General features: G+C 44.2%; 1 protein-coding gene across 2 annotated transcripts in view; it reads left to right on the top strand.

The window, feature by feature from the left end:
- Positions 1-396: 396 nt before the first annotated feature.
- Positions 397-15,104, top strand: part of LOC117760958 (filamin-B) — a 48,863-nt gene continuing 34,155 nt past the window's right edge. Inside the window, exon 1 of one of the 2 annotated variants that reach the window (XM_034584416.1) lies at positions 397-865. In XM_034584416.1, the coding sequence (XP_034440307.1) occupies positions 574-865 (292 nt within the window). In that variant the 5' untranslated portion in view covers positions 397-573. The remainder of the gene's footprint in view (positions 866-15,104) is intronic. The other variant, XM_034584415.1, reaches the window with a different exon arrangement.

Genomic DNA, 15,104 nt, shown 5'->3' with positions numbered 1-15,104 from the left:
TTGTATTTTGTTATAGAATCAATAGTGGGCAGTAAAACACCAGTGACCCCAGTTTAAATTTTTGAGGACTTTTCAGAGCATTGCATTTTTGTCGTAGAATCTATAACAAAAATGTGAGGGTCACAAAACGTTCCTGTTTTTTGGCTCGTTCCTGTTTTATTATAGATTCTATAACAAACATGTTTTATTCTATTATCCTCCTATAGAAAGCAGTAAAACACCATAAAGAAGAAGCTGAACAGTCTCAGAGCATTTCCCTTTGTTATAGAATCTATAGCAAAAAAAATTAATTGATCACAAAAAAGTTTCATTATATTTCCCTCCTGTGGGAGGCGCTAAAACCGCAAGTGACGCCTCCGCAGTTAAACCCCCCTCCCAAGGAAGAGGCTGAACATTCCCAGTTTGCGGAGCGGCGCCTGAAGGCAGCAGCAGCAGCCACCAGTGTCCGTGCGGTTCAGAAACTTCAAACTTCAGCGGCTCGGAGCAGAAACTCCGCGGGAACACGAAGCTCATATCCCCGCTGCACTCTCCCCCAAGAGACACAGCCGGCGCAGCCCGCAGAGCCCGAGGAAGATGCCGGCCACAGAGAAGGACCTGGCGGAGGACGCCCCGTGGAAGAAGATCCAGCAGAACACCTTCACCCGCTGGATCAACGAGCACCTCAAGTGCGTCAACAAGCGGATCGTGGACCTGCAGCTGGACCTGGGGGACGGACTGAGGCTCATCGCGGTGCTGGAGGTGCTGAGCCACAAGAAGATGTTCCGAAAGTACCACCCGAGGCCCAACTTCAGGCAGATGAAGCTGGAGAACGTGTCGGTGGCGCTGGAGTTCCTGGACAAGGAGAACATCAAGCTGGTCTCCATAGGTGAGTCCCCCACGGATCCGCTCCAGAAGAGCCAAGATGGCAGCTCCTGGAGTCACTGGTCCCGATTAACAGCCCCGAGCACCAGCGGGTTGATTGTGCTGTTAATGGGACCAGTTCGAGCCCCAGAACACAGGCTGCACACCGGACTCGCTTTAAAAACCCAGAGTTTTAATGTGTAACTCTGTTTTTCACGCTGATTTCTATAACCCACACTTTTATAAATGATTTATCCTGAATCAGCTGGAAACACTTTTCAATTCGGCTCACACGTGATTTCACATTTCCTCCAAAGTCTGAGTTTAGTGGACTCACCTGGCTGCGTGTGGGTTACAGAGGATCCACAGGAAATCACCTTTTTAACAGTGGATGTTTAATTGAATTTCAATCAATCAATCAAGTTTTAATTCTTCATTTGTCTCAGAGATCTTAACAAAAATGCAACATCCTCTGTTCTTCACCCTCAACAAGAGTAAAACTACCAAAAAAAACTTTTTAACAAGGGAAAATACATATAAACATCAGTGGGAGTCACATATTTACAACAGTTTTTAACATGATGGAAAAGTGAGTCAATGTTTGAACTGGTTTATACAGAAGAAAATGTCTGATAGGGATGAAGGGAGCAGCGATGACCAATGAATGGAGGAGTTATCGTCAGTAATGGTGGAATTTGTGAGGAGACATGTTGTAAATCATCGTCCTCGATCAGCCGCCAACACAACGTGTTTTTATTTTGCTTTTATAAAAAACTCCACTTGTGTTTTATAGTTTGAGACCAAAGTTCAGTTTGCACCTTTTTAGTCTTTTCATGTTTGTGTTTCACGACAGTGTGAAGGAGCCTGTTAGTGGAAGATCTTTGTGAGGCAGAAACAATAACTTCACTTTAATTCAACTTTCGTGAGATTTGCTTCTATTGTAGCTCGTTTTGTTTCGCGGTGACTCGCTTACACTCGGCACTGGGGTGTGACAGGAAGTCAACACCAGACTGAGCTCAAGAATTGCGCAATCTAAGTTCAATGTGCTCACCTGTGACATGAGTCATCATGAAGTATTGCTGTGGGAAGGTTCTAGACTTTGAACAAACCAATCTTCAAATCAGCATATGTACGGTAATAAATGAAGCTATTGTTATGTAGAAAAAGTGAATTTCAAATGCCCACACCTTGGTGAACTAAAATCAATTCATCCCTTAATCCTGTGCTAAAGTTTGGTTCACGTGGTGATGACTGATTTAAATACATCACGCTGGCACCAGCAGCATTAAAGGTTCAGTGTGTAGGATTCAGTGACATCTAGTGGTGAAGTTGCACGTTGCAGCTGAATCCCCCTCACCTTCCGAACATGGCCGAGAACCTGTGGTAGCTTCAGTTGTCATAAAAACTCAAAATGTGTTTAGTTTGTCCAGTCTGGGCTACTGTAAAAAACATGGCTGCCTCCGTAGAGAGGCCCCACTGCTGATGTGATTATAAAGTATTTAAATATAAAGTATTTAAATATAAACGGCCCATTCAAGGGTAAAGAAAACTACAATTCGTACAATTGGGATTAAACACAATCGTAGACGTAGGATTATTTTTATATTCAATTTCTGCCAATAGATAGAGTTCTAAGTAAGTTCTGTGTTGAAAGAATATTTTAGTACGTGGTTCTAAAACTTGCTCGTATCATCAAATCTCCGCCTTCACCTGACCAGAGCCAATCAGTGTCCAGAATGAAGCGACAGCGTTTCAGCCTAAAAACTCAGTTGAATTGTTATATACTGTTCTAGTAGAGACATGTACTGCTTCTTCATCAGCAGCTCCGTCGACAAGCTGACGGAGCAGTACACACACACACACACACACACACACACACACACACAGTTGTTTTTTGTAAGAAGCATCTCAGGCCAATATTAGTGACCTCATCTCATATCTGTGGTCAGACCTGCGGACAGGGACAGGCGTGTGTGTCTCTGTGTGTGTGTGTGTGTCTCTGTTTGTGTGTGTGTGTTGTTTCCTGGCTGACTGTGTTCTGCTGGGACGTCGACGCACTTTGACACATCCTCGTCTTCAGTCATTCGGCTCAAATTCAGAGTCAGACCAGAACGTAAACTGCATTAAGGCGCTGTCCCTCGCCGCCTTGAGTGCATCCATGTGCGTCCCACATCAGAAAAATGCCTGGGCGCACTCGATGCGCACTTCTCCAAACACCACTTCAAAGCTGCGTTCAGAGCCACGCGTATCCCACAATCCACCACGGCCTGCTGTGCCACAGATCGCTGCTCTCAGTTTGGTAAAAATACACCGATTCGTTGAGCTGTGTGGACAACGAGTCCCTCGTCGAATCTCTCATTCACTGTTTACTGTCTTCAGCCTCTAGAAAGTGAAACTGGGGACGTGCACAAATGTGTAAATTGTAATATTTGTGAATTTACTCGGTACAAAGAGGAGGAGCTACAACATGTTAAAGAGACGTACGATGTTTTCTCAGTGTCTCTGTCCTCTAGTGTGTAATTGGTGAATGTAAAAGTTCTGCACAGTTAAAAATCGGTGGTAAAAGGACGTCCTCTCCTCCACAGAAAACACAGACGCTCCTGAATCACCTCGTCAGTCGTCTGGCTCATATTTACACGACATCGTGATTCCCCCCCCACCTCATTCTGCGTAATCTACGTCTGACATGCCCCCTTATAAAACCAGGGCTGCGTTCAGCCCGGACGAATCCTAGAAAAACCTCTAATTAAATGTGAATGTTGGTGCGATCCACAGTCTAATTTATGCAAGCGTTGCAACTGAGTACGAATTAGCCTCTTCCAGTGTAGACGGTGGACAACCGGGGCCAAGACTTCGTAACCAAGGCGATGCTTTTTGTAGGTGTTTCAAGTCCAGACGAGATTTTGGCAAATCTCTAATAAGAGCGAGAAGGTCGTTGTTGTGGGAGGAGTCTTGGAGGTAGAGACACTCGATGTTACAGTTTTGCCGAAAAGCTGCTTCCAACATCTCTAACTGAACCGAATATGAGCAGAATGCGTTTCCTTTAGGTGTGACCCAGTGAACTCTGAATCACGTCCACGTGTTGCTGGTCTTAACGGGCACTCGGACATTGGCCGTCACCAGAAATACGTCACACGTGCACTTTATTACTTGCGAATTCCACAAGTGTGGTTATTGGGACAGACCCTGAATGTCCTCGGTGTGTTTCCACAGCTGAACTGAGCTCATGAGTGGAGCCGCTTGTTTTTGTCTGAGTCTGTCGGCACCAGAGGTCATTTGAAATTCAGACGTCTGTAATGAGAAAGTTCTTCTGGATTCAACGGGAGCTTTTCTACCTGATGTGAGATGTGCTGAGTTCTCTGTCTGAGGAAAGTGTGAGTGTGAAGCCGTCACTGAGGCTTGTCGGTGTTTGGTGATGTGAAGGTCGAAATGTGCTCGGTGATGTAAAACTGAGGAGGTTTGATTTTCCACAGAACAGAGGAAATGACTGGCTGGGTGGGACACACACACACACACACACACACACACACACACACACACACACACACACACACACACACAAAGAGGCAGAGCCGGTCACGTTTTAGTTTTCAGAGATGAACCAATGAGGTTGAGAGAAAAGTTTTTTTTTTATAGTAATAATTAGAGCTGAAATAAAACATTAGTCAGTCATCAGAAAGATCCAAAGTCCAGAGACTGATCGGCTGCTAATATCCTAATAACAACAGTAACTTTAAGTCGTGGTGTATACAGAACATGAGCGCCTCGTGTCTGTCAGTGGGCCTGTCAGTGGGCCTGTCAGTGGGCCTGTCAGTGGGTCTGCAGATTTGTCTGAAGGGCGTCTCTCTTTAATCCAGGTGATATGAACTTCTCTGATAAGAAACGTGTTGGGACTTTATCAGTGCACCAGTAAGGAAAACGGTGTTCGTAAGAAACCACAGTGAGTCAGCAGTGTGGACATGTTGGGTGGGATCCAGTGTAACGTCCGTTTGTCAGATGCCTCACCTGCATGACAGGAGGAGCGAGGGAGGGAGCGTGGGAAGGAGCTGTTTGCAGACAGAGCGGTGGAACCCAGCGCCTCCTTTTCAATTATCTGTGTGTGTTAATGGGTGGCTGTGGTGCGGGGCCCCTCATGTGAGGCCCCCTGGCTTTTGTCCACAGCACACAGGAATATTTTCAGCACGTCTCCAGTTTCGTGTTTAATGTTTTGATACTTATTCTGCAGTCTGTATATTTTCAGTCTCTTCTCTCCTGTTCCCGTTAATTTCCATCAGTTCCTCAACGCTCCGCCGCGTTCGCTGTCCGCTGGGAGATTTGAACGGGGAGGGGGGGGGGGGGGAGCAGCAGGTTGTCGTCCTCAACGTTTAACCCACGTGTTGTGTAAACACCGGATTTACTCGCTCGGTCTCACAGATCCCACAGAGTCATGTGTCAAAGTAATTAAAACAATTTTAAAATGTGTAGAAAAGTGTGTTCGCACAAACTCTACAAACACGTCAAAAGGAAAGATGAGAAGTAGAGAGAAATGTTATCCATTATTTATAATAAACTTTAATGTTAGTAGATTAATATAAGTATAATAACCGTTGTTAATAGTTCCACCTCTGCAGAACAGACTGCTGAATACAAATTCCATTATTTTACGAAAATATGGGTTTAATGGTTTGTTAAATGTTCTTAAAAACCACATTTGAATGATTTGACTTTAACTTAACTGAATCTTTTTTATAACGTGAGCTGATTTGATGGATCACAGAAGTTTGACTTTAAAGAGGTGTGTGTGTGTGTGTGTGTGTGTGTGTGTACATACTAGTGTTGCTTAAAGAGGGTGTTGGCTGTCCGCTTGTTCAGGCAGGTGTGTTGCATCATGGCTCCAGTGAGGTTTGATTGGCACAGAAATGATTTGTCGGTGAATCAATCAGAACACATTAAGACGAATTCCTGGCTGCTGTAAACTCAACAGTGATGTCACGTTTTTTTGTCTCTGTGGCTCTTCTGCTGCTAAATGCTTCACGCTCCTCATCCGGTTGATATTTAACTGTGTTTAACTGTTCGACGCTGGACTGATGAATCACTGTGGATTTATGAATGCTCATCTGCTGCAGACGAGGGACTGAACAACTCAGTGAATGTGCCATAGAGTTAAAGTTAAGAGCTGAAATGCGATAAAAGTCGGAGGTTGCATTGTATTTTTCGTATACTGGTGAAAATCTGTGGCAGCAAAGATGATAAAAACAAACTATCACATCAAGCTGTACATATAAATGAAGCTCTTATTCTATTCAACAAGTTCATACAATGTTGATTAAGCAGCAGCAGGTGATGTTTATCAGAGTTTTTAAGCTGGTGCTTCTCGTACGTTACCCGTACACACACACACACACACACACACACACACACACACACACACAGTCGGAGAGCAGCTGGTGAACATCGTGGAACATTTAGATGCTCGACAGAACAAAAACAGAACTAGAAGTGATTCACACAGACACGTTAAAAAAAGGATAATGCTACCCCGCATCTGCTGGATGTGTAAATAAGGACACCAGCAATTAGACTGATCCGGTGGAACAAGCTGTGAGGCTTTCAGAAAAACGAAGTGGTAAACAACTAGCCGTTCTTTTCAATCTTTAATTTGTGAGTGTAAAACAGTTTGAAATGAAGTGTTCTCGTGTGGCCGTCCCACATCTGTGTGTGTGTGTGTGTGGACTCAGGTGAAAACGTAATGAACAGGCCCGACGGGATCTGTAGCTTCCAGTGGTGACCTCAGTCAGGCAGTGTGACCTCATTCTCTCTCCTACCACACAGACACCACACAGACACACACAGACACACACAGTTAACCAGCGTAGTGCCTCCAGGCTGTGTTTTTGTGACATGACTCGTTTAGAAGAAAGAACTTCCAGATTTTCAGTGAAGTGACTGAAGTCTGTGTTCTATAAACGTATCTGTTTCAGTGCATCAGCCTACGTCCACTTCATTAGTCCTGGTGGCCATTCGGTGATCAAACATTCAGTTGGTCTCGAGGATGAACTGATTAGAATTTGGAGGTCAAAGGTCAATGTGACTGTGGACTTGTGAACACATTATCTCAAGAACACCTCGAGAGAATCCTTTCAAATTTGGCACAAATGTCCAAGTAGACCCGTTGGATTAATTGATTAGATTTGGGTGGTCAAAGGTCAAGGGCACATCTATGATATCTCAAGTCTGTCCTTAGGGAATTTCTTCTAAATTTCCGAGTTCAAAGGTCACAGGAAACTCGGAAACTGCAGGGAGGTATTTCTATTCTTTTTCAAATCTGACCTGATTAAATGGGGCAGGATTTGGTCCGACTCAGAAACAGATTTGAAACATTGTTTTTCACTTTCATCACAACAAAGAATGATTGGTATTGAGGAAGACACACACACACACACACAGGAACACACACACACACACACACACACACACACACACACACACACACACACACACTCGCACATAGAGGGAGAACTTAAACAAAACAATAACAGAGAGGCGAGCAAACCGCTGTGAAAATTCATGAATCATTGTCGTATCTTCTGGGAACTGGAGCCGTGACGACTGTAATGTGCAGTTACATGCAAAGGTCTCCCATGTCTATAAGTCATAGCTGGCAGCAGTGTTTGCATTGGCCCTGTTCTCTCACCAACACGCTGGAAGCTCTCAGCTCCTCTCACCCCTGCAGGAGCCCCTCTTCCTCTCAGGTGTTTGGGTCCATCCTTCTTTTTTTTTTTATTAGTTTCACTCCTCCAGAAGCTGCTTTAATATTTGTGGCCTTTGCCCTCGTAGTTCGTTTTTTACTGCACACGTTGTTGTGAAAGTGTCGACTGGTCGACGTCTAAAGATGAAGTGGTTTCAAAGTCCAGATTCTCTGATTTGGGTCCTTGTTTACTGCCTCTGGAGATTATCAGTGTTTACCAATCACAACCGGATCACCGATCACGTCACTTGCAGAAAGGTGAAGAATTTATAAAAGATAAGTCACTAACCCGTCCAGGGGAACTGTGGCTGTGATTCTCTCGTTTGAAGGATGGATTTCAGATTAAAGAATCGTGACTTGTTGGAACAAAAATCTAATTTTTGTTGGGGTAAGAAATCAGAGATGAGAAAACTGTTCTCAGGCTGTAGCTCAAACTTGAAGAAGCAGAACTCGTGCTTTAAATCCATCTGGGCAAAAAAAAAAACGTGTATTTGGCGGAGCTGCGGTAAAATCCGACATATTTGTTAAAACCAAACTATCAAAGTGATCCTGTAACTCAAGCTTATTGTGGAAATTAGGTTTGGAGCATGTGAATGCTCGTTGTGACATGACGCTAGAATTTATTTTCTATCTTCACCATTTTTCTATTATAAAAATAAACTCTGATCTTAGGTGACTAATCCCAACCTCCATCGAGCGTTAGCCTCAAATCAGATACTATCTCTGTTCATACTCACACACCTGAGAACTCGTATCACGGGACCATTCACGTGCACGGGGCATGTCAGTGTAAACAGGAAGCAGACAGTCGACTGCAGATCTTGCTCTTGCATTGTGTGAGCATGTTAAGAAGAAGGTGACACCTCTTGGATTCTACCTCCAGAAAACCACAACCTTCACTCAGGCCTAGTACTGACTAAGTGTCTGACTAAGTGATTCACCGCCGGTCATCGAGTTACGACTGATCAGAACCAATTAGGAAGTGAACGTCTGCGTCGTTGTTTCCAAATATCTTTTGTTTTTCCTCGTCCAGACTGAAAATCAGCCGCAGAGTTTGCGAACTCTGGAGCAGCGTGAACGTAGCCAAGGCGACGCATTTGAACTCGTAGCTTAACGTAACCTGAAAACAACCATATGAAGCTCGAGGGACTCTGCCCAAAGCCTCATTCAGGTGTGAGTGAACTGTAAAAGACTGTACACACACACACACACACACACACACACACACACACACACACACACACACACACACACACACACACACACACACACACACACACACACACTGAGCCTCTGTGTTGATGCAGAAAAGGTAACATGAGAGAGGCAAGGATATTGATTTACACACACACACATACATATGCACACACACACACAGAAAGCGCCATTGTTGCTATCAGGTCTAAATGCAGCAGCTTTGTGCAGGTTTTTTCCAACATGAAGTTAAAAGCAACAAGTGTCACAGTAAAATCCACTTTGACAAACGTTCATTACAGGAAGTCGTGTTTCACCATCTGTTTCATTCAGGGTCAAAACGATGAAAACACCAGTTAAGTGACATGTTTGTTTGTTTTAAATGATTTTCAGTGCGGGGTGAGAAAATAACCAACAACCATAATTGTTGGTTACAGCCCTGTTATCCAGTATGTAGCAAGAAAACTGAGCTCTTAAAGGGCCAGGGCACTCAAACTGGATTAATATTAGAACCGCGTGGTTCAGTGTCTGAATCCACTCAGATGCACTGGATGTTTGTTTTTCTGCTGCTGATCCCACAGGAAAAAACAAAATGTACAAAACACACACACACACACCCACACACACACCTGTCCTTTTGTCCTCATCTCTCCCTGTTGTCTCACAGCAGACGCTCAAGTCTTTATGAAGCTGGACTGTTGTCATCATGTCGCTGGTTTCATTGTTATCCTGCACAGAGACGCCTTTGTTGTGTGGGGATGTAACCACACACACACACACACACACACACACACACACACACACACACACACACACACACACACACACACACACACACACACACACACACACACGATGCAGAGTTCAGGACAGTCACTAAATATTTGTTTAATGATCAGTCTGATGGGGAGATGACAGAGAAAGAGACGGTTCCCTCTCTCTGTTCTTTCTCTTTTAAACACACACACACACACACAGGGTCAACACCACACATGTGTTAGGAAGTTAGAGTGCAGGGTTGAGGTTGGTTAAATGTAGAGGTGTTTGTGTGTGTGTGCATCTGTGTCTCTCTCTCTGTGTGTGTGTTTGTCTGTGTCTCTCTCTCTCTCTGTGTGTGTGTGTGTGTGTCTGTGTGTCTCTCTGTCTGTGTGTCTCTCTCTCTGTGTGCGTATTTGTGGTTCCAGTGGTTCACTGAGGATTGTGATAGTCACAGTGGTGGTGAACCTCCTGCAGTCTGGCTCAGCTACAAACATCTCAAACTCTGCTTCTATTTACTTCCTCTTTTCTTTTCATCTTCTTTTCCTTCTCTCTCTTCTTTTCTCTTTTCCGTCCTGTTCCATCTTCTCCTCACTGGCTGAAATGAGTCTGTATCACTGAGTATAAAAACTTTTTCCATTCTTATTAACTCTCGAGTTAAACTTGTAATCGCTGCCTTCGGGGCAGAGCAGTTTTAAATATAAGAATTTTATATTTCTGTTTGCAAACACTTTAATATTTACACATCCAGCAGGTACAGAGCAGCATTATGGCTCATTTGGAATCATGATGAATGTGAAGTCCAATATTTACTTGTTTTTATCTCTATGTTTGGTCTCCACCTCCTCCTGTGGCGTAGTATTTGATGCTTTTGCATAAAAAATGACTTGAATAAATTAATCAATTATTAAAAAAATTGAGGATTTTGGCATCTTTTGTTAAATAATAAAAATGTTTTGAAAAAGTACTGTTTTGGTATTAGTACAAAAACTCAGCCGTCAAGTATAAACATAAATAATTAGATAAATGTTTTTTCTTGAATTTTTTACTTGAATTTTCTTCCAGTTTCCTTCTCATCTTGTTTCTTTACTTTCATTTAATGAAGTCAAATGGCTGCAGGATTATTAGAATGTTTTTCCAGTTAAAACTGTTTTTTATCTTCATTCAACTATCTCACCCCAGGCTCCATGTAGAAAAGGGTTTGAACTTTTCATTGACTTTCAGACTCGTGGCCTCTGAACTGTTCTTCACAATCTGCTTCAACACTTCTGCTCTTTAATTGTTTTTTCTCTCTTTAGCTAATTGCATATTTTTCGTTTTTTTTTGACACGTCTATAAATTCTCCTTTCTTTTGTCTTGTGTTCTCTCATAACTTTCTTTCTTTTCCCTCCATCATTTCCTCTCTCCATCCTCCTCTTCATCCTCCTCTTCCTCACCACATGGCTGGTCTGGGTTCGGATGACATCATAGCCTGGGAACCGGCAGGGTGAGGTCATACAAGGCCAAACGCTGCGGTGTGTTTGTCAGTGTGTGTCCTGTTTATGCTGATGCAGATGTAATGCCAGATGTGTGTGTGTGTGTGTGTGTGTGTGTTAATGACAGGGCACCACTGTGCTGGCGACTCAGCTCTTGTGGTTCGCAAGTCGTCTTGTTTCTTCTGTTGTGTGATCGTATCTATTTATTGTGAACTGTGCGATGCTGTATTCTAACACAAAGATATTGATTTTGTAAATATGGACGAAGAACAAACTGTTGATGTGTTTATAAGTCACATCCTGTCGCTGCCTGCTGCCCCCCCCCCCCCCCCCCCACCTGAACACTGAGACTCTCCTGTGTACAGTGTAACCTCCAGAGAAAGTCTGGATCCAATTTGCAGACATCCTCTGGAGTTAATGTCTGAAAACACCTTTCACACTTGTTATTTTGGTGTTGACTGAATCGATAGTGGGCGTTTAAGTGCCCTTCAATTCAGGATCAAAAAATTCTAAAACTACGGTAGCACTGGATCTGTACACCCCCTCTAATGAGTGGAGTCCCGGCCTGACGTCCTCCCGGTTGTTCCTGAAGAGTCTCTCCAGATTCACCTCGTAAACCAACACTGGACGTCTTCCAGCCCCATTCTTTGAAAAGTGTTTTGCTCTGGGTTCATTCACTTCTTTGATTCCTCATGAATGACTCTGAAAGACATGAGAGCGAGTTTCTCAGTCCTTTGATCTCTCTCTCTCTCTCTCTTCATCTCTGCAGCTGTTTGAGTGCAGCCAGTGACCAGATTAAAGAGAGAGAGACAGAATGACACAGCCTCTGCATCTCGCTCGCCCTCATGAACCAAACTGAGGACATTAAAAGCCTCCTTCTCTTTGTCTGTAATCTGGATCTCTCAGCGGCGTCGCCTCCTCTGAGCCGCTGCATGACTCATGTGACTCTTATTAAGCGGCAGAGTTATTACAGCACTGCATCATGCGGTGATGTCATGGGTGTCACGGTTTATGAGTTCAACGCGATGCTTTGGGGGGGGGGGGACTCCTGGCTTCTCTGGAGAAGGTTCCAATCGTAGACCTCGGAAGTTTGTGGATCGGTCGTTTGAAAACATCTTACTCATCATCGGGTTATCAGCAAGATCCACAGTGTCTAGATTTATTTGAGCTTTTAACTTAAGTACATTTCTTTATAATAACTTGAGGTCCTGTGACTAGAAACGATGAATTGAGCCTCTTTAAACTGAGAAAATGTGAAAGGAAAGGAAATCTGTCCGTAATGACTGTGACAGAACTTTTGAATCAACTTAACATTAAAACCAAACTCCACATTTAAATGTTTTTAAGCTGTAAACTAGATTATATGACGACTCTCTGACGAAATATCTTAATGCTGGTTTTAAAATCACATTTATTGACATGGCTCCTAACGCCGCCTGGTGTCTCAAACATAGTCAACAGATCGGGAGTTTTTTTACATCATCACATTCACGTGTACATCCATGAGAAGTTTGAACTCCCTCTAATCAAAGGTGGCTTCTCGTTTCCCAATCTATGCTGAAGCTAAACCACCAAAACCACCACATCGTCTCCCATTCAGAGACGATCCCCGTCCTCCCCATGTCACACGCACTGTTTGAACCCCAGTTAACTCGTATAAGGCTGCAGGGGAACTTGTGTCAGAGAGATTTACAGACAAAACTTTATGTCCTTAAAATGATTGTGGGGCTGATTTAACAACACACCTGTTCTGGTTTATGGCTGAAAAAGACTCTGGTTTGTGATGACGACGGTCTTCTCTCTAAACGTGGTTGTTTTTGAGTTCAATAAATATTATTGAACGTGCAGGGACACAAACTGACGACTGTGTTTGTGTGTGTTTGGCTTTTGTGGCTTTCCTTTGCCACCATCCATCAGTCCTCAGATGGGAGGGGGTGTTGAAGTGTGTTTGTGATGAATCGGGGGGGTTGAGGGGGTGGGGTTATGATCTCACTGTTGTGGAATTTGAGTGTGTACCATACTGTGGGTCAAACCTACACACACACACACACACAGTAGCCCCCACATCCTGTTGTTCACCACTGCAGGTACCGCCTGTGCTGAGTTTTCACAGTTAACACAACTTTGGATCCTGGGTTCAAGTATTTCAAAATCAGAGGTTGTCATCATCGTGGTTATTAAAAACCAAATAATAGCTGTGATGGATTTATGGCGTCCTCGCTCTCCTGTCTGATACTGAAGGCTTTCCGGGGGGGCGTGGCCCGCGGCGCTCTCGCTGACATCACTGCGACGAGCGGCCTCAGGCGTCAACTGTTCTGTTCAGCACTAAATTGTTGGGTTGGGAGCTGAACGTGTGTTTGTGAGACAGATCCAGTCGTCATGAGAAGTAACAGCTGTTTCAAGTGAGACAGCTGTGGGCGAGAGACGGAGAAAGAGCGAGACGGAGAGAGAGAGAGTGAGAGTGAACTACAGTGACCTCACACAGAAGTGATCTCACCTGTAGACAGGGTGTTTGAGCAAAAGGCTTCGAAATGTCTGAATGAACTCAACGTGTGTGTATTTTATTTATTTACTTTGTGTGTGTGTGTGTGTGTGTGTGTGTGTGTGTGTGTGTGTGTGTGTGTGTGTGTGTGTGTGTGTGTGTGTGTGTGTGTGTGTGTGTGTGTGTGTGTGTGTGTGTGTGTGTGTGTGTGTGTGTGTGTGTGTGTGTGTGTGTGTGGTGAGAATGTTCCTTGATTAACTTTTGGAGCTGTTCAGTTAAATATTAAGGTCAAGGTTCGACAGAAACATGTTGCATAAAACATTTTCCCAAATATCTCCACAGATGACGTCATGAAGAAGTCAGAGAACGATGTCATGCATTGGCCTTCGTGGGCTGTGTCGACCACAGAGGCCAAACCTTAATGAGTCGATGTTGTCTACGGCGATTTTCCAGGATTTGCATCACCAGCCTGCCCCACCCTTATCGCTGTCGCCTAGCAACAGATCTGCAGTTGGACACGAGGAGAAAGTTTTCCTCTTGGATTTTATAAGGTGTTTGGTTGAGATGAAGCCTGATGTTTAAATCTTAAAGTATAAGCATCGGACGTGTTTGTCCTCGCAGCTTGCCGTCACCATCATGTTATGAGCCTTCATTCATTTGTTGGCGTTGGAGGGATCCTGAGAAATGAGAGTTCACGCTGCTGTGACGCAGCCGTCTGCAAACGCGGCGCCTGAAGCGAGACAGCTTTTCTGTGGTGACCAATAGAATTAGATACACGTTCTACAGCTTGCATCATTCGTCACCATGTGGTACATATTTGGTATTTTTACAGGATAATGATCAAAATAGTTTTATCACACAGTCACACAGTGACGCTGCTTTAACTAGTTGTGTGACTGGTCGGTTAGTTGTGCTGTACTGACCCACTGGACTGGGCTTTTATCAGTTGGTTATTATCTTGGCTGCTGGAGACCACGCTGCAGGTCACTGGTGGCGGCTCATTCTCTAACTTCCTGTACCGGGGAAGGTGTGGCCCCGCTGATAAGAACGGCATTTTGTTCCCTCCCTCATTCACCTTTACACACACTCCCACACACTTTGTACACACACTTTATCTCACCCCCCCTCACTTTCTGTTTCTGCTCCGTTCTTTGTTTCCCTCCACACACACTCAAACCCTCCCTGCCCCCACGTCTCCATTTCGCGTCCTTGTTGTCTGGATGTTGTTGCATCGCCATAGCGACGGGTCAACAAATCCACAGGTATCGGCAGAGACGGTGGCTGCCGGAGCCCGAGAAGCTCAAACACAGCTTGTCTGACGCAGATGCAGCTGAATTACAACGGTGGGGGAACCACTTGTGAATGGGTTTGTTGACGGATAAATCTCTGAATGAAAGAGCTGAGAGGGCGCGGGGGGGGGGGGGTGGAGGCCATGCTCTCATGCATGCTTTCATGAAATCAGAGTTCAATAAAGAAAGTCTCCACCTAAAGGCTTCAGGATTCTTTGAGTACACGAACTCGTGTTTGCTTAAGGACCTCAGTCGTAGTTGTAGCTGTTATTTTCCAGTTACAATTATTTCTATGTATTTTATAAATTCTATTATTGACACTCAACATAAAGCCTGATACA

The sequence above is a fragment of the Hippoglossus hippoglossus genome, chromosome 5 (assembly GCF_009819705.1).
Source record: "Hippoglossus hippoglossus isolate fHipHip1 chromosome 5, fHipHip1.pri, whole genome shotgun sequence".
Classification (NCBI taxonomy): Eukaryota; Metazoa; Chordata; class Actinopteri; order Pleuronectiformes; family Pleuronectidae; genus Hippoglossus; species Hippoglossus hippoglossus.
Note: the sequence above shows the minus strand (reverse complement) of the source record. Positions and strands in the feature narration are given on the sequence as shown.